The 19,067-nt window shown below is 43.0% G+C and overlaps 1 protein-coding gene across 1 annotated transcript in view; it reads left to right on the top strand.

Moving 5' to 3' along the window:
• RYR3 (ryanodine receptor 3) overlaps positions 1-19,067 on the top strand; it is a 451,654-nt gene that overhangs the window by 133,272 nt on the left and 299,315 nt on the right. The window contains exon 4 of the mRNA XM_043554522.1: positions 17,804-17,878. Coding sequence (XP_043410457.1) covers positions 17,804-17,878 — 75 coding nt within the window. The remainder of the gene's footprint in view (positions 1-17,803; positions 17,879-19,067) is intronic.

Genomic DNA, 19,067 nt, shown 5'->3' on the forward strand with positions numbered 1-19,067 from the left:
CTCAGCCTTGCAGTGGATCCAGTCGCATGTTTCTAGAGATTTCCAATAATAGTGAGAATGGAGGGTGAATACTTAGCAAGATGCATTTCAGAATCTCTTGCTCTCCTCCAAGTTGCAAATTTTGTGGTGGTGTTGATTGCCTGTTCTACTCCTACACCCCACCCAGGCAGGCCTGGCCCCCAGGGTGATGCAAAGGGCCTGGGGGCAAGTCTCAGTAGGAGGAGCCACACTTCTCTGACCTCAGGCGATTGACCTGGGTCACCAGGAGGATGAACAACTGCTGTTTCCCTGTTTATTACTCCTTGCTGGCAGCCACTTGGATGTATGGAGGGTAAAGAGATAGAGATCTACAAATTCATGATTTTTGTCGAAGTTGGTAGGAGAAACAGTAGGATGGCAGTATTTCCAAGCCCTCTTAAGAAGGCAGTCTTAGTTTGACCTGTTGATAATGAACTTCATTTCCTAGTCTTATAACCCCAATCTTTACCTATGGCTCAGATCCCTCATAAACTCCTTGCTGTATGTCTCCCAAGTGGTGCTACCTAGGCCATGGTTGCTTCACCTCTAGCATTATTTACTTCATTTGTAATTTTTTATTAGACTTTTTTAGATTGAGCTGTTCCTATGGCAACCAGGAATGGTAAGTTCACTCTGCTGAATCCTGGTTTTGAGAGGTCCAGTTCCAACTGATTACTCCTTTCACCTAATTTTTTGTGCTCACAGGAATGCAAAATACTCCTCAGCCCTGCTGGTTCCTGTCCCTCAGCACTCATGGACTTGTACACTTCTAGAAATATATATTAACTTAATTTTAATTCTGTTAATGAACCTTGGTATTTTTCTTTTTGCTGACATCACTCAGCATTTCCCCAACTTGCACTGGTCTTTCCAAACTTACCCTCTGTATGAGAAGAATCTATTTGTATCTGCCCTTCTTGATTTAGTTTCCCCTGTAGTAATGTACTAAAATGTAATTCCAACAGAAGAAAAACAGACTTTATTTTCATTTCTTGTATTAAATTTTTCCAGTCTCTTCTTTTGAAGAGTGATATTGCAGTTTCAGTGTCCTGAGAAATGTGCCAAAGTAATCAAGACCTTTCCATCCTTGACATTTACCTATGTTTCATCCAATAAGAGCTACTTTTAATTTATCTTCAGGTTCTAGCACAAACACAGGTATATCCAGCCCCAAATAATCCAGTTTTTATCAAACGTGCATGTGTCTATCCCTCCAAGAGACTTAAGTGTTTATAAGATCTACTCTAAATGTGGTCACTTGATCTGGGAAAGGAGTCTTGGGCTGAATCCACCTTTTCCTCACACATCCCCTGCCCATCCAGAACAGGGGCAGGCTGAGATGACACCCTACCCCCAGTGTCCCCAACCTCTCTGATGCTAGGGCCACCCGGCTCCTGAAAGTCCAGTTTATAGTCCATGAGACCTTGCACAGCATTCTGTCCCAGATGGAGCCCCTACAGTTTTTCAGAACGGATTTTTAAAAAAAATTTTTTTTTTAACGTTTATTTATTTTGGGGACAGAGAGAGACAGAGCATGAACGGGGGAGGGGCAGAGAGAGAGGGAGACACAGAATTGGAAGCAGGCTCCAGGCTCTGAGCCATCAGCCCAGAGCCCGACGCGGGGCTCGAACTCACGGACCGCGAGATCGTGACCTGGCTGAAGTCGGACGCTTAACCGACTGCGCCACCCAGGCGCCCCAGAACGGATTTTTTTTAAAGGTAATCGCCATGGTAGTTCATCAGTAAGGGCCAGCGGGGGTCACCATGTTAACAAATCAGTGGCAAGGGCCAAACACGTTATCCAGAGTTCTCCTACCAACTAAACAGTCTTTCTAATTTGTGTCCTTCTTTTATAATCTAGTCATTGAAAAATAACATCAATATAGGACTATCATAATTTGAACTGAGAACACTTGAAGACCGTTGGAAACTCAACTGTACATTACAGTGACCTTTCCTCACAATGTATCATGGCTGTCCTTGTTTTACTATCATCTTATTTTCCACGTCTCTCTCCAAATACCCTGCATATTCCAAAATACAGTCGTCATTTTCTCTGTGATGCCCAGATCCCTTCTGCTTGGTCAGAGGGTGCACACATTAACCTTTTGAATATTACAGCTGATGTTTTTGAGAACATCCTTGCTCCCACATGGCAACAAGGCGGCCCAGACCCATCTTAATTCTTTGTCACACACATGAATTTGGACAACTGTGGTTCCATTTCATGGGGAATAAGTCAGAGACCAAACTCTGGTGTTGGGGAGGCATACTTCATAGCCTCTGCCGTGGCTACTGGAGGAGATATTAGCGTGATACCAAAAGAGAGATTACTTCAAGCATCTTAATGGTACTTCCTGTTTTTGAAGACCATAAGGGTCACAATGGTATCTCCTATGTAATTCCAGCCTCTCAATTTTTCCTGCCTTACGTGAGCTCTTATTAAACTGGTTTTTTTTCCCCCTTAAGGTAACAGATTTCCTATCGCCTGTACCTATATTGACTGCACTGTGCTTTCTATATTTAAAAAACACTGACAGAGTACCTACTATATCCCTTTTCTGTCTTCTGGTTTCATGGCATTGTTGTCTAGGATATTAAGGAAGAACTTCCTTGATTCTTCAAGCTGCAGAAATAGTTATAGATACATATTGATTAACAGGCAGGGAGAGGTCACCAGGAATTTTTATAGCTGCCTTGGTTCAAGGCAGTCAATCTGTCTCTCAGACTCTGCCTCTCACTTTGGACTTGACTTTCTTAGATAACCTGTTTGCTTCTTCTGATTTCTGAGGAACATTAGCTACAGTCTCTCCCAGTCTGTAAGATGTAAGAGTAATAAGCAGAGATCAGCTGCAATATTCTTTTTCTTTTTTTTTTTTTAATTTTTTTTTCAACGTTTATTTATTTTGGGGACAGAGAGAGACAGAGCATGAACGGGGGAGGGGCAGAGAGAGAGGGAGACACAGAATCGGAAACAGGCTCCAGGCTCTGAGCCATCAGCCCAGAGCCTGACGCGGGGCTCGAACTCACAGACCGCGAGATCGTGACCTGGCTGAAGTCAGACGCTTAACCAACTGCGCCACCCAGGCGCCCCTGCAATATTCTTTTTCTTTTAAGTTTTATTGAGATAAAATGGGCATACAACACTGTATAAGTTTAAGGTATACAGCACAATGACTTGACATACATATATTGTGACATTATTACCATGGTAAATTTAGTTAATATCTACTGTCTCATATAAATAAAAATTGTTGTTTCCTTGTGATGAAAACTTTTAGGATTTACTCTCACAGCAACTTTCAAATATGCCATATAGCAGGATTACCTATAGTCATGATATTACACATTACATCCTCAATACTGCCTTACCTTCTAAATGAAGTTGGTCCCTTTTGACCACCTTTACCTAATTCCCCGTTCCCCAACCCCCACTCTGGTAACCATAAATCTCATCTCTTTTTCTAGGAGTTTGCCTCTTGTTAGATTCCATTATATAGTTTTGTCTTTCTCTGTTTTATTTCACTTAGCATAATGCTCTCAGGGTCCATCTGTGTTGTCACAAATGACAGGATTTTCCTTCATTTTGTGACTGAATAGTATTCCATTGTATATAGACACCACAACTTTTTTAACTGTCAGTGGGCACTTAGGTTGTTTTTATGTCTTGACTGTTATAAATAACATTGCAGTGAACATGGCAGTGCAGGTAACTCTTCAACATAGTAATTTCATTTATTTTGGATAGATAGCCTGATATGGCACTGATGGATCATATGGTCGTTCTATTTTAAATTTTTTGGGGAACCTCCATACTGTTTTCCACTGTGATTGCACTAATTTGCATTCCTGCCAACAGTACATGAAGGGTACTGATTTTCTCTGCCTCCTCACCAACATTTGATCTTTTTTGGGGGGTGCTCAGGGGGTACGGGGAGATGATAGACATTCTAACAGGTGTAAGATGACATCTTATTGCGGTTTTGATTTTCATTTCCTTGATGACGAATGATGGTGAACACCTTTCCATGTATCTCTTGGCCATTTTCATCTCTTCTTTGGAAAGATACCTGGGTCCCTTGCTTATTTTTAGTTGGATTATTTAGGGTTTTCTGCTACTGCGTTTGAGTTCCTTATTCATTTTGGACATTAACTCCTTATCAGATGCATGAGTTGTTAGTATTTTCTCCCATTCTGTAGGTTGTCTTTTCACTTTGTTGGTTATTTTGCTGTGCAATTTTTTAACTTGATGTAGTCCTGCCTATTTTTTCATTTTGTTGCATGTGTTTTAGGTGTCCTATCAAAAAAAAAAAGGCATTGACAAGATCTATATCAAGGAGCTTTTCTCTGTTTTCTTCTAGGAGTTGTATGGTTTCAGGTCTTAAATTTCAGTCTTTAATCCATCTCAAGTTAATTTTTGTGAGTGGTTTAAGATAGGGGTCTAGTTCTGTTCTTTTACATTTAAATATCCAATTTTTCCAGCATCATTTATTGAACAGACTGTGTTTTCTCCATCAAGTATTCCTGGCTCCCTTGACAAATATTAGTTGACTGTATATGCGTAGGTTTGTTTTTGAGCTCTCCATTCTGTTCCATTGGTTTATGTATTTGTTTTTATGCCAGTACTATACTGTTGTGATTACTTTATCTTTATAATAAAGCTTGAAATCATGAAGTGTGTTGCCTACTGCTTTGTTTTTCTCTCCCAGTATTGCTTTAGCTATTTGGGGTCTTTTGTGGGTCTATATAAATTTTAAGTTGTTTTTTCTACTTATGTGAAAAATGTCATTGGAACCTCAGTAGAGATTTCATTGAATCTATAGATGACTTTGGGTAGTGTAGACATTTTAACATGGATTATTCCAACCCATGAATACAGGGTATCATCTTTACATCTGGTTTGTGTCTTTTTTGGTTTCTTTCATCAATGTCATATGCTTCTCAGTGTAAGTAACTGTCACCTCCTTGGTTAAACGTAACCCTAAATATTTTATTGTTTTTGATGCTATTGAAAATGAGATCTTTTTATTTTTTTCTTTATTTTCTTTATTTTTTGTTGCTTGTCATGTTATTTTGAGTACCAAGTCAGCACATTAGGGTAACTACCAAACCCACTGGGAAATGATTGATTGATGGATTTTTCTCCAGCCATCAAAGGAGGCAAAGGTCAGCACAACTGAAGTTGGAGTTTTATTTTTTGGTTATATTTTTCAAATTGTGAACCATATTCCATGTTTCTGAGCTGCTCCCCTCCTCCGACAAATGGCTGCTGCTAATTTTAATATCTCTTCTTTCCCTTGCCCATAGAGTTTCTCTTGCAGCTCAAGGGAAGTTGGGTTTTACTTGTCAGTCTTCATAGGTTATCCTTCCAGTGTCAGTGTGATGAGTTTACTCTCTGCACAATAGGGAGAAAAATAGATCCAGTGGTGCTTGTGCCATCCAATTCATAGCTTTCATTCACAGATCAGCGGAGAAGACTTCTTTTTGTTCTCCTTGACAGAGAGCTACTTGGGGGCAGGAACACTTAGACCTCTGAAAAGCGGGCTTTTGAAAACAGCCATGTGAATAGAACTGCTCAAGTGTTACATGAGTCAGAACACCTCGAAGAGACATTAACCTTGCAGACACAGAAAAGTGGCATGTTGTAAATAAGGATGTGGGGTGCTGTGCACTCTTAAGGGCAGGGGACCAATGAAGCACAGAAGCCAGAGTAAAAACAGAGCAGAGATGACTGACTAGGGAGAGGAGTGACCCAGCGGTAACAGCAGAAAAGTAAAAGAACTTCCCCCTAACCTGTTCTGTTCTTTGCCATGAACTTGATCTTTTTCCAGGCCCAGTAGAGTCCAGGCTGGTGGGGAAGGAGGTCCAGAATGTGAGTGAGGCATATCAGGAAGAATCTAGCTGACCTGCAACATGGTGAAGATGTGTGGATCTGGGGGTGATGATAGTGGGACTCCCCAGAGAGATGTTATAGTAGAGATTTTTGTCTTTCCATCTGCCACATATATGGCAGCAGAGCTAAGAAGCAGAGAGAGGCAATTTTTAGTTTGATTAAAGCTATCAAGGACAAGGGGTAACAACCATATTTGTTCTTTGCTTCGGTGGGGTTCTAGAGAAATGCTAACAGGAAAATCAGTCCCTCATCCAGAAAGACAATTCAGAGAACAGCGAAGTACTTGCTGACTGTAAATACCATGCAGATGACTTCAGGAGAAGTCTCCAGTGTGACTGAGAAACCCCAGAAGGGTGACTCTCCAAGCTGGCCATGCATCAGAGCCACCCTGAGAGCCCAGGCCATCACAGACCTACCGAATGAGAATCTTAGGGGATGGCCCAACCTTTTATGCTGTAGGGTTTTGGTTTGTTTGGCTTGCTTTGGTTTCATTTTTAATACTCTACCCGTGGTTCTGATTGATAGGTGGGACTGAGAACTACTTGTCTGGAATCAGTCTATAAGATGTTCAGAAGAATTGTGCTATGGTTCTCAGAGCAGAATATGGTCTGTGGGCAGATAGCAACTATTAGGGGCACCTAGTTTCCTATCTTCACACAGGTCCACACATACACAGAACTCTTAGGAGTTGGCTTCTCCATCCAAGGCCACTTAATATACTTCAAGAACAGATCAGGCTGTGTGTTTGTTTTGCTTGGATATATGGCCCTGGGCTTGCTGTATGGGTATAGAGAGCAGGATGGAGTTGATCTCTGTTCAGCAAGATCAGATATGAGACCAGTATGAGGAATATGTGAAAGGGCATCTGAGAGAGGAAAAGAAATAGGTTGAGGAGTGCAGGAGAAAGGGAGGAGGATCAAAGAGCAAAATAGAATTGATTTCATCTTCTGTCTCATAGCCCTCATGGGTAGAAGTGTTTGCACACAGTAGGACTCAACAGTGGCTTTGTGAAAAAAAACTTATTCCTATTTTTTCCCTAGAGAAATAGTAGATTAGAGACATATTCAATTTTTCATGCCAAGGTAATCTGACCTTTCAGATGTTAAACTCTTGGTAGAAAATACTCAGTATATGTTACCTTGGATGAAAGGCAATGATTGGACAGAGTGCTTAGTCTTGACCCTATGTGGCTGCTGGTCTGCCATTTCATCAGAGGCCTGATGAATGATGTGTAGGTGGTTGAAATAAAAAACCAGAGCAGTTACTGGAAAACAAATCCAACTGCTGGGGTTCTTTTATGTAAAGAATGAACTTGGCAATGTCAGATTCTTAGAAGTGTGTTGGCCGGCTGTGGGATAGAGGGGGAAACATTAATTCGGAGAAAAAAATGATTGCTTCACCTTGTTCCAAAGTATACTTGCCATCAATCTAAATGTCGGTAATACCCTGACAGATACCTCCTGTCAATTTGCTCCCTTAAAAGACACCATAAAAATAAACACGTGTTAGAGCTGCCATTCTGGCTGTCTGGTTTCCCTGGACATCTATGTTCAAAGGAAAGCACAGGTGTATCTAGAATGACCCTGTGCTGAATTGGAGGCATCCCAACAACAGGCTCTTTCTCCTTCTGTGGAGAATGGTTATCTTTCTGTTGCACAATCAGTGTTTGTAAAATCCTAGCCCTGGTGGGAACCTCACAGAGTAATTTGGTTTGTTTCCCAACTCCTCAGATTGGGAGGGAGTGAGGGAAATGGTTATATACATCTACATAGGTTCTCATGGATCAAAAACTTATTTTTAGAGACTTAACAGATTTCTCAGGTCTTTTCAGCCATGCGTTCAGGGATTACATGTACACCATGTAGGGACTCTTCTTTCTTAGAAGTTTAAAAATTCTCATAGGAACTCATGAACTCCGGGTCACCACGGAAGCCCCTCCACAGACCCTAGGTCATGTGAGCCATCTCTCAGACTTCACTTACCAAAATATGTGCAAGATTTGGGCCAGATCTGTGCCGGAGGGGCTTTTTGCTGAAACAGAATAGCTTCCTGCTGTACAGGTTATTGCTGGAGAGGGCGCTCCTGACCCAGAACGTTCTCAAATCAGGCTGTGGCCCTTCATCTTTATGTCCTGAAACACTTCCATGTGGCTGGGAAATTAATGACCTGAACAAAAATGAGATTTCCAGAATCTTCTTACCCAAGAAAAAGAATTCTGTGTGATTCTAAGAGGAGGACTTGGCTGAATTGAGTGAATTATAAACTGTGGGAATGGTAAATTTGGCATTCTTGGTACGTGGCTGGGGATGGATTGTGTTCTCCCTACTTGAAGAGTGAAGGAAAGGACAATACCCTGGTTTTATACGAAGCTTTTGGGACATTGCACTCTTCAGTCCTGTCACACGTGGTGATGGGAGGGGGAAGCAGTGAGGGTGTGGGAGGCGGAGCTCCCTGGAATCCTGTCCCCCTGCTTACCTTGCTGCAAGAGCATTAGCAGAAGGAGCAGTGACTCCCGTAGGCTTTCAGCCAACCGGAGTCAACCTTTTCTCTGGGGGTCCTGTTGTGCCTCACAGCCTCTGACATGTGGGCCTGTGTTTTTGGAAAGGCAACTGGGGAGACTGCCATGATCACTGAACGTGGGGAAGTACGGCTGTCAGATGCCACACCCTCCTCCTCTTTTCTATACTTCATTAAAATTGTTTCATTATTTCAGTTTTTACCAGTATCCCGAGAGGCCCACGAGCAATGCCAAGAGTATGGCTTCTTTTCAAGTACATTTACCTTAAAGGCCTGTGCTGTCTTGGTTGAGTTGCCCCAGACTCACGTGAAGGATTTCTTATGGGGGAAACCCCTTAGGGTGATTCTTTCCTGGAGGTGTGGCCTTCTGTAGCCAGTGGTTCAGCCTCCTCTGACTAGGAGTTTCGGGTCCATATGCACCATCCCATTACAAATAGAGAATCAAGTTGTCAAAATAAAAGAATGATCCCTTTGGGTGCCTGGGTGGCTTGGTCGGTTAAGCCTCCGACTCTTGACTCTTCATTTCAGCTCAGGTCATAATCTCACAGTTTGTGATAACCTATGTAGACGTGTGTGAGAAATAGAAAATCCCCTTTATATTTCTTTTGGTCAGCAAAAACAGGTACCAATGTTGGTTTTTCTTTTTAAAAAAAATTTTTTTTAATGTCTTAATCTATTTTTGAGACAGAGACAGAGCATGAACAGGGGAAGGGCAGAGAGAGAGGGAGACACAGAATCTGCAGCAGACTACAGGCTGTGAGTTGTTAGCACAGAGCCCAATACAGGCCTCGAACTCATGAACTGTGTGATCATGACCTGAGTCAAAGTCAGACACTTAACCAACTGAGCCGCCCAGGTGCCCCCCTCCATCTCTGACTTTAAAGCATAAGTCAAACTAATCTGTGCATGTGGCCTCCCATCCCCGGGTGACACTTTTTAAATTTTAATGGGCTACTTAACTATTGTTAAAGAGCAAAAATTGTCCCTGTTACCAGGAGTTTACAATCTCAGACCTGTTTGGAAAATGCCCATCAGTTCCTTTGTTGTCCTTTGAGCTCTGGAAGTATTGCCCAGCCCTCTCTGCCCACCCCTTTTAGAAAAGTGAGGACTTGAGAGTTTGGTCAGAGTTGGGTAATGGGCTGGCCTATGACAATAGGGGAAGGTAGGCCTGGAATCTGATGCAGGAGGGGAGGCAGCCTTGGAAGCATGGAAGAGTGTAGGAAGCAAGTCTCCAGGAATCAGGATGGGATCCAAGGTGAAGGTTCCTCAAAGAGCAGTCAGAAGAACGAGTGTGTTTGGGATCCCAGCAGAAGTGACTTTCTGCGGTGAGAGATTTTTTCCTCAGGAGTCTGGACCTGGGCCTGAAGGAATGAGGAGGGAGTCAGAGGGGTCTTGGCTAAAGACTTCCTCCCTGGTGTTTCCACTTGACAACAGGGAAGAGCTAGTCTCTGGATTAGTGCCAAAAAGAAGGCCCCCTGCTGTGTGTTGCCATCAGCCCTTCAGGCAGGGAAAGTTCTGGCAAGCTAATGACATCCTTGAGCAACTTAAGTTGTCATGAAGAGACAAAACACTTTTGTAGCATTCCATGCCTTTAAACACATGCAACAGTTTTTGCCCCCAACACAAATGTGTTTTTTATTAAAATGTCAGGCTAGTAGGGTGAAAAATTTGGAAAAGTTCAAATGGTTCCACAGCCAACCAAATGGCTAGTTCATTTTTTTTAGATTCTTTATCGTTCTTGCAGATGCATAACAGTCGAAGGCATTTTGCATTCTGCCTTTTTCACGGGCGGCATGTTGCACACATTTTTCTGTTTCTGGGAGCCTCTGTGATTGTCTTCTTTAATGGCTATGGATAGAACTTCCTAAAGAAGCCCATGACTTCGAGACACAATTTGTGTTTTGGATATTTAGGCTCTTTCCAGGTGTTTGATTTGCCTCCATTATAATGCTCTTATCACAACAGGGTGCATACCTCTTTGCTTGTCTTGAATTACTCCCAGAAGTGGAATGACTACAGCAAAGGCTACAGACCTCTTTATGGCTCTTGTATGTATTACCACATTGCCATGCAAGAGTTGCGCGCCAGTGTCCCCTCGTACGGGATCACACCAGCTAAACTGCAGCTCAGACAGCATTGTGTTTTCCCCATTTTCGCAAATTTAGTTGATATAAAATGATGTCTAAAAAATGCTTTCTTTAATTGTCACTCCTTTCCTTACTAGAAGAGATAAAGTCCCTTCCATATATTTTATTTATTCCTGATATGAATCATTTATTCATCTCCTTTGCCTTTTTCTTTACTTGAGGCTTAGTTTTTTTCTTACATTTCAACAAGATGTTAACCCATTTGTCATAATACAAAGTATTCTGAAATCTATTCAGTGTTTGCAGTGTTCTGAAGTCCAGTGATCTTTGTACAATCTTATCTGTTTTTTGTTGCCTTTGAGCGCATCTGTTACTTCAAACATACATAAGTGTTAGCTCTGTAAAGGAATGGTGGACTATTCTATTATGTGCTAGTTCTAGAATTTAATTTTAAAATAAAATATTTAATTCTGTTATCCATCCAGAATCTTTTATATTTCCTGTGGATCTTACTGAATGCTTTTCTGATTTGCTGTTCACATATCACAGAGAAATTTGTTTAATAATCATGCCTCCCCCTGCCCATTGTACTAAAAATCTGTCTTATCACATGCTATCCTTGGTACTTGTTTATGGACTGCCTAGATTGTGCTACATTCTTCTTTTTGAACCATACCAGAATGAATTAATTTTACTTCACAACATTTGCTAAAACTTAGTTCCTTTTCAGAATAATTTTTTTTTAATAGTCATTTTTGAGAGACAGAGTGTGAGTGGGGGAGGGGCAGAGAGAGAGGGAGACACAGAATCTGAGACAGGCTCCAGGCTCTGAGCTGTCAGCAAAGAGCCTGACTCAGGGCTCAAGCCCACAGACCATTAGACTATGACCTGGGCTGAAGTTGGCTGCTTAACTGACTGAGCCACGCAGGTGCCCGAGAATAAAAATTTCTTACTGCTTCTATTTCCTGGTGAATTTTTAGCAACTCTGCTGAATTCCAAAATATTCCATTAGAATTATTAAAACTGCATTAGATCCGTAAGTTAAGTTTAGAAGAACAGGCATTTACCAATATTGGTATTCTCCTTGTACACCTTAATATTTCACCAAATCAAATTACATTTTATAGAATAAAGGTTTGTGGTTTCATTCTAAAGGTTTAACTCCTCTAAGTAAATTCCTGAAAAATTTATTACTTTTTTTTTTTATCAGTTGTGAATAGAATCTTTAATGGTTTTCTTACTGAAAGTACTGAGTTACCTGCTTTCGTTTGTACTGTTAGGGGTACTGTTAGCTTAATGGGGTGTTCGGTTGGTTTGTTTTTACTTATATGGCATCATTATTAGTTGTCAGTAGTATCTGAGGAAATGTAATCGTCCTGGGCACTGTGGGGGGCCTCCAGCCTGTCCAGGAACTATTGCTCTGTGGCCTTCTAGAAAGGCTTCTTTCTTTGATAGCCTAAAAGTAGAACAGAGTGGGATAGAGAAGAAAAGGAAAATGAAAGCGTGCACAGGCACATCCAACAGATGATCTCATGCCCTACAAACTTCCCAGGAAGGTGGCAACTGAAGCCTTCATGTGTTCTGTGACATTCACCAAGGAGCCTACCCAGAGCCTGGGGTCCCCAAAAAGGAACTTGGGGTTCCAGCTTGGAAAAGAAGATCGCTTAAAATATCTTGAAATACGTGTGGCTAGAGAGAATTACTGTTCCCCCTCTGTGGCCATAACAGGTTTATCTTACTGGGAGGTGGTGTTTTCTGGTATCCACCAAAAGAAATGTCAGTAATGTAGTTAAGTTTAAAATTACAAGCAAGAGGGGCGCCTGGGTGGCTCAGTCGGTTAAGCGGCCGACTTCGGCTCAGGTCATGATCTCGGGGTCTGTGGGTTTGAGCCCCGCATCAGGCTCTGTGCTGACGGCTCAGAGCCTGGAGCTTGTTTCAGATTCTACGTCTCCCTCTTTCTCTGACCCTCCCCTGTTCATGCTCTCTCTCTGTCTCAAAAATAAATAAATGTTAAAAAAAAAAATTAAAAAAAAAACATTTAAAATTACAAGCAAGAAGGGGCACCTGGGGGGTTCAGTTGCTTGAACATTCAACTCTTAGTTTGGGCACAGTCATGATCTCACAGCTTCGTGGGTTCGAGCCCCGCATCGGGCTCTGCGCTGGTAGTGTGGAGCCTGGTCGGGATTCTCTCTCTCCCTCTCTCTCAGCCCCCTCCCCCCGCCCCTCGACTTGCACTGTGTCTGTCTCTCTCAGAATAAATAAACAAACTTAAAAGAAGTAAAATATAAGCAAGACAATTGAATTAATGATCCAGTGGAATATTTTTCCTCTGGATGTGGCATCAGGGCCCTTTCCCAGGTTTACCCTGCCCCACCCCCGTGCTGTGAGGTGGTACCACATAATCTCCTCCTGCTGTTGGGGACAGCTAAGGCCACTCATGGAGGGACAGGACTGCCATCCCAATGCTGCCTCAGAGTCTTGCGGTCTGAATCCCCTGTGAGCAGGTTCATGCAGTCTTCTGTGTACCGTAATACATCCTTCCTGGAATGTTAGTCCAAAAGTAGAGTCAGACTGTGGAAAGAGTTAGTAGAGTTTGTAGTTCGATCCAAGTTCAAATCCCCACTCACCTCTTACAAGCCAATTATGGGAAAGTTTATCTTTTCCCATCCATAAAAGCGAGACAAAAGGACCACTGGATGTAATCATTATTTATTTCTTCAGGAAATATGAACGAGTGCCTACTGTTTGCCCGGCACTGATAAAAGTGCTGTTGTGGCAGAGAATACAACAGACTCATGAAGCTTATATCCTGGGGAGTAGAGGAGGATAGATGCATATCAGAAATAACATGAATTCATATCAGCTAATAATACATGCCTCAAGAAATGAGACAGCAAACTATGACAGAGTAAGGGTGATTTTTCCGTTAGGAAGGGTGATCAGAGAAGGCTTCTCCAAATGAGAAATGTGAGCGCAGAACTGAATGAAGCCTGGGAATGAGCCACAGGAATATTAGAGGGAGAGCATTCCAGGCAGAGGGGAACACATGTGCCAAGGCCCTCTGGTAGGAGGGAGCAGCATACTTGTCTGAAGAACAGAGCAGGGGCCTGTGTGGTTAGAGCAGAGGGAGTGATGGAGAGCACGCTCGTGATGTCAGAGAGGTAGAAAGGATCCAGATCAAGGACAGCAGGGATCAGCAACCAAGGCCAGCAGTCATATCTAGGCTGTGGCTTGTTTATGGGTAGCCCTCTAGGTAAGAATGGTTTCGGTTTTGAAAAAGTTGGTTGAAATTAAAAAGGACTATATGACAGAGACTATATGTGTCCTGGAAAGCCTAAAATATTTACTGTCTTGTCTTTTTTTTCTTTAAAAAAAATGCTTATTTTTGACACAGAGAGGGGGTTGGCAGGGAGAGGAGCGGGGGGTGGGGGTGAGACAGAAGATCCAAAGTGGGCTCTGAACTTAGTGCAGAGAACCCCATGAGGGATTGGAACCCACACACGGCAAGATCGTGACCTGAGCTGAAGATGGACGCTTAACCGACTGAGCCACCCAGGTGCCCCCTGTCTGGTCTTTTATAGGGAAGATTTGCCAAGTCCTGATGCAGGGTCTTGGAGACCATGGTGAGGACATTGCACTTGTAGGTGTGAAACGGAGCCACAGTGGATGGGAGGGAGTGCCTGTGGGAAAGTTGAGTGAGAAAGTAACACGATATAATAGAGTTTTAAAAGGATGGCTCTGGCTGCCATGTTGGCTCAGACTATAAAAGGGGGTGGGGTGGGGGTGGGGGTGTGGATGCAGCAGGAAGCATAGTTAGGGCACCATTATTACCGTCCAGGTGTGTACCAGGCAGCCTGGCAGGAGGTGGATACTGCGTCCTTGGTGTTGACAGCAGGGTACTGAATACTTGGGTATAGAATGTATTTCAGAGATGGCACCAGAGGTGGCTTGACTGTGGAGTATGAGAGGGAGAAGTGAGTAAAGGGTGACGCCAAGATGTTTGGTTCCACACTCTACTGTTGTCATAGGAACTGAATGAATGAATGATCTTTTCTGTCCCAGGGTTTGATGCCTCCAGCTCTTCCACCACTGTGCAATCAGGGTTACCTTCCTAAGGTACGCTTTTGACAGTGACCCTCTGCTTTTAAAAACCTACACCAGTTAAAAAAAAAAAAAAAAAAAAAACGAAAAACTACACCAGTGTCCCATTAGCAGTAGAACAGTCATGGCTGCCCATAATCTGACTGCCCTGTACCTGTGCCCTCATTTTTTTCCAGGTATTCCCTTTCATTTCACCTGACCCCAAAACGAATCAATGAATCATCTGTTGGTCCCCGTGTGCACTTCATACTTTCCACCAACAGGCCTCTGCTCGTGTGTGTGCCTCGTTCTTAGCCTCATTGGTTGTCAACACTCTAACCTGTTAGGGTCTACCTTTTCAATAATGCTATCCCTCAACACCCTTCTTACCCTTTGAGTCTATGCCAATGCACCTTGTCTTCACCTCTTTAAACAGGCAGCTTGTTTCCTATTTGCAACATGGTTTTGTTTTTTTTTTTTTACACGAGTCTTTCTAGACCAGAGTACCAAGATGGAGACAACATGGCATACGGTGAAATCCCAACTCTGTATTTGGAACCTGTATGACGTGGAACATGTTACTTCACCTTTTAAAGCTTCAGTTTGCATTGCTGAAAAAATGGAGATAATGACTACAGTTACTTCACAGCACTAATTGCAAGTCTAAAATGAGATAGTTCGTGTATAACACCTTGCATAGTTCTGTGCCTGCTGTATGCTCAGGGCTCCTTAAATCCCTGCTGTATCAATTCACCTTCCTTTAATAGCTAAGGAAGTATCTTTCTCTCCTGCTTTCCTGGTTGCTTTTACACTGGTTTTGTATACGGTAGGCAAATGAATATATTATAAAAACTAGAGCAAAATAGGCTCATGTTCTGGAATTGACCGTGAGGTCACTTCCCACCGCTACCACCACCAGCCACATCCAGCCGTAGGATATATGGTCAAACTCCTCACATTGTCAGTGGGGGCAATCATTCCTCCCTGGAAAAATCCTGATGACAAACCACGATGTTCTGGAAAGCACCTACCCCTGGTGTGTACCCATAGGAGCTCTCACCGGGATGATGATTGTCAAAACCTCTGCCTCTACTCTGGCAAGCACTGAAGCTTGATCATTCCTTAAGCAGTGGCCCTCAAAATGTCATCCCCGGACCAGCAACATGAGGGTCCTGTCCCCTGGAACTTATTAGAAGCGCCAGTTCCCGGGTTCCACCCCAGGCCTGGTAGAGCGAGCACAGGGGAATAGTGTCCAGCAGCTTCTGCTGTAACCCATCGATGGTGCCCACCAGTGTAATGAGGCACTGCCGTGGCAGAGGGAGGCATCGGGATGCGAAGCCTCCTGTGTTCTTCATGGTGCTGCTCCATTCAGTCCCAGTGGGACACTTGTGCTTCATCTGTCTGCTTTTCTGCTGGTGCCATAATAAAGGCTGTGAGGGCCAGATGTTTGCAGCAGTGCCAGAGAAGAGGGGGAACACACGCTCTTGGGTGCCACTTTTTGTGGTCAGCGACGCTGGGCTCCTTTTAAGATGCTTCACTGAGTCGATGGGAACAAAGACAAAGGTGTGACCCACAGTTAACACCAGGACTTGTCATTTCGTCAGGAGTTCGGTTTGAGACATCGGACTGGTTCAGGAGGGAAAATAGGGAAACCAGCAGACGGACAGGCTGTGGAAATGATTGGGTGTGACTCCTTTTAACGTAGCTGTTGACGCATTTGGAAATACAGCAACTAAAGTTAGTTCGAATGATTTTGAGCAATTCGGAAATAGTACAAAGAACATTTCGTTGCTCCACCGTATTAAGGTCTGGGGAGCCCTTAAATATCTCTGCAGCTGTGAGGAAAGTGCAGCCACCTTTTTATATACTTATCAGCTTTTTAAAAAACATGATACCCCGTCTATCATTTTTCTTTTCTTTAGGCTCCTGGTATGACATGAAAAGTTATCTCTTCAACAGAGCGATTCTTTTAATCCAAATAGAGTTGAAATAAAATTACTCCAGACCTTATTATTCAAACCTGTGCCTTCTCTCCATACCACCAGCTTTTGCCTTCTTTGCTCATTGCTCTGAGGGTGGGTAGGCACAGGAGAGGACCACACCTCACACTAGCCCCTGTGGTTGCTGGTGTGCAGGTCTAAATAAGAGGTGCTCTTGGCATATAGAAGGAAAGTGTTAGAATTTCTCGTTAGGATTAACTTTCATCTCAGGCTTTGGATGTGTTTTGTGCATATTTAGGGATGGGGTCCTATGCTGAAACATCTTTTCCTAAGGGGTATGTGTGATCAACATTATTTGACTGTGTCTCAGGGCAGGGTAATAGGATGGGGAAGGGATTTAGGCAAAAGGTCGAAAAAGTGGATACCAACAAATTCTAGGACTTCTTTGTGGATTTCAATGTTGTCATGTTACCAACTCAGGAATAATGACAATAAATAATAGTTTTGTCTCCTATCATGTACTGTTGGGTTTAGACCATGGTGGGTGAATCAGACAGATGAAGGGAAAAAGAAGCAGACACAGCAGCTTTATGTTGAGTTGTCTCTTTGCTTGTGCCTCTCCCACTGGGTGGGTTGCCACTGAGTGAACAGCCAAAGTGGAACTACCTGGGGTGGCAGAGAAGGTACCGAGATGGTCCTGCAGCTGATGGGTCCATTTCTGCACTGCTGGTTGCCCTTTGAAAGTCCTGCATTTCAGAGCTGTCTGCAATGGTGAGATCTGGGTAAATAGGACCCCTTTAAGTGATGGTGCAGAAGGCCACATGCCTTGAAGGGAAAAGACCACAGGGCACAGAATGTGACCATATGCCTGTCCCCCAAGCTGCCTTTCTGTCGCTAGGCTATAGTTACATTTGTTTCTCTCTCTCACTCTCGAATGCTTCTGAGAAGTTTCAAAGGAAGGTAAGCAGTACCTATCTCATTTACATGCTTCTCTGGTAGAACAGCTCGGGTTTCTGCTCATCCTGGGCAGGGGACCTTTCTAAGAACAGATTTGGCCCTACACACCCTCTCCCAAGGATGTTGCATGGCTGTGGTCACCAGTCTCCCCCTCGCCCATAGGCTGGCCACTCGCTTCTAGAATGAATTCTTGGGGAGCTTTGCAATGGGTCTTTCCTTTGTAGTCTGTCTTTCAGAATTCTTGTCCTGCTTTACTCTAGAGGGGGCCACAAGCGGCCCGTGCTGACATTTTTCCTTGTCCTTCCCCACAGGCAGCACAAGGGGGTGGCCACAGGACCCTGCTATATGGCCACGCGATTCTCCTGCGGCACTCCTTCAGCGGAATGGTAAGCACATCTGGATGTCCACTTGGACCATTCGAGGAGGAGGAAAAAGATGAAGAAGGGAGGAAGTATAGGAAACCAACAAGCATCTAGATTATGTTAACACACAAGTAATTTGGAATTTAAATAGAGAACATTATTGCTTTGCATTTTCTTCATGTAAGTTACTCATTTTGCAATTAGGTATTTGCCTCATGTGTAACCACTCTCCTCCCCACTCTGGGAAGAAAAAGTACCTTGTCTTTTCTTTTTTTAATTTAACTAAACCTAACCCTATCAAGGACAGTGCCTCATACTAGATGCTCAATAAATATTTGTTCAACTGATGAAGAAATAAACCATGAAATAATTCGTTAAGCATATAAGGATAACCAACAGAGAAGAAAAATCAAATGAGATTTTTATGAAATTTCTACTCTTCTGCTAGCTAACGGAAATGGGATGGTATCCATTGCCTTCAGTCCTGGAATAATTGGAAGGTATTATGTTAATCCAGAGGCTGTAGGAAGATAAGGAGCAAAGCCGTCACAGAAAGCTCATTGAGCTGTAACTAATTAGGGGTCTGGAACCGGAACTAACCAAAATGGTGCTAACTCAGTGTAACATGAGAAAAAGTGTTCAAGTTTTAAGTAAATATAATTAGAAAAATCTAGATACTGTAGAACTTTTGCAGGGCACGTTAAGGAGACTATGGTGATCTCAGTCGAATGTAACACGTGCCAGCTCTAATCCTGCTTGCTTCCATCCCTGTATTGCTCATCGTCACTTGTATCAGTGTAAGGGAGGCTCGTCTTCTTTCTCTGGCCCAAGTGGAAAATGTTACATTAATTCAAGACTTCGTTTTCACACATTTACACCTGCAGTATGCTCACAGTTCATCTCAAAGCTTGAACTGTCAGATTGGCAGCAGGAGCTGCAGCTGGCTCTTAAATAATTTATTTGTGTCGGCTTTTTTTTTTTCTTCCTGAGGACTGGTAAGAAGTTGACCTTTTCAGCCTGAACATTCTTCTGTTGTAGTCTTTCATGGCAGAGGACAGAGAACAAAAGTGACCAAATGGAAGGTTATAGGAGCAGGAGATGGGGACATTTAGAGAGTGGGGAAACTTTGTATCCTGATGATGTCTAGAACTGAGATGGGATCATGTATCTTTCAGAACCTGGTGCTTATCCATAGGGTAAATAAAACCTTAAT

Source organism: Prionailurus bengalensis, chromosome B3, assembly GCF_016509475.1.
Source record: "Prionailurus bengalensis isolate Pbe53 chromosome B3, Fcat_Pben_1.1_paternal_pri, whole genome shotgun sequence".
Lineage (NCBI taxonomy): Eukaryota > Metazoa > Chordata > Mammalia > Carnivora > Felidae > Prionailurus > Prionailurus bengalensis.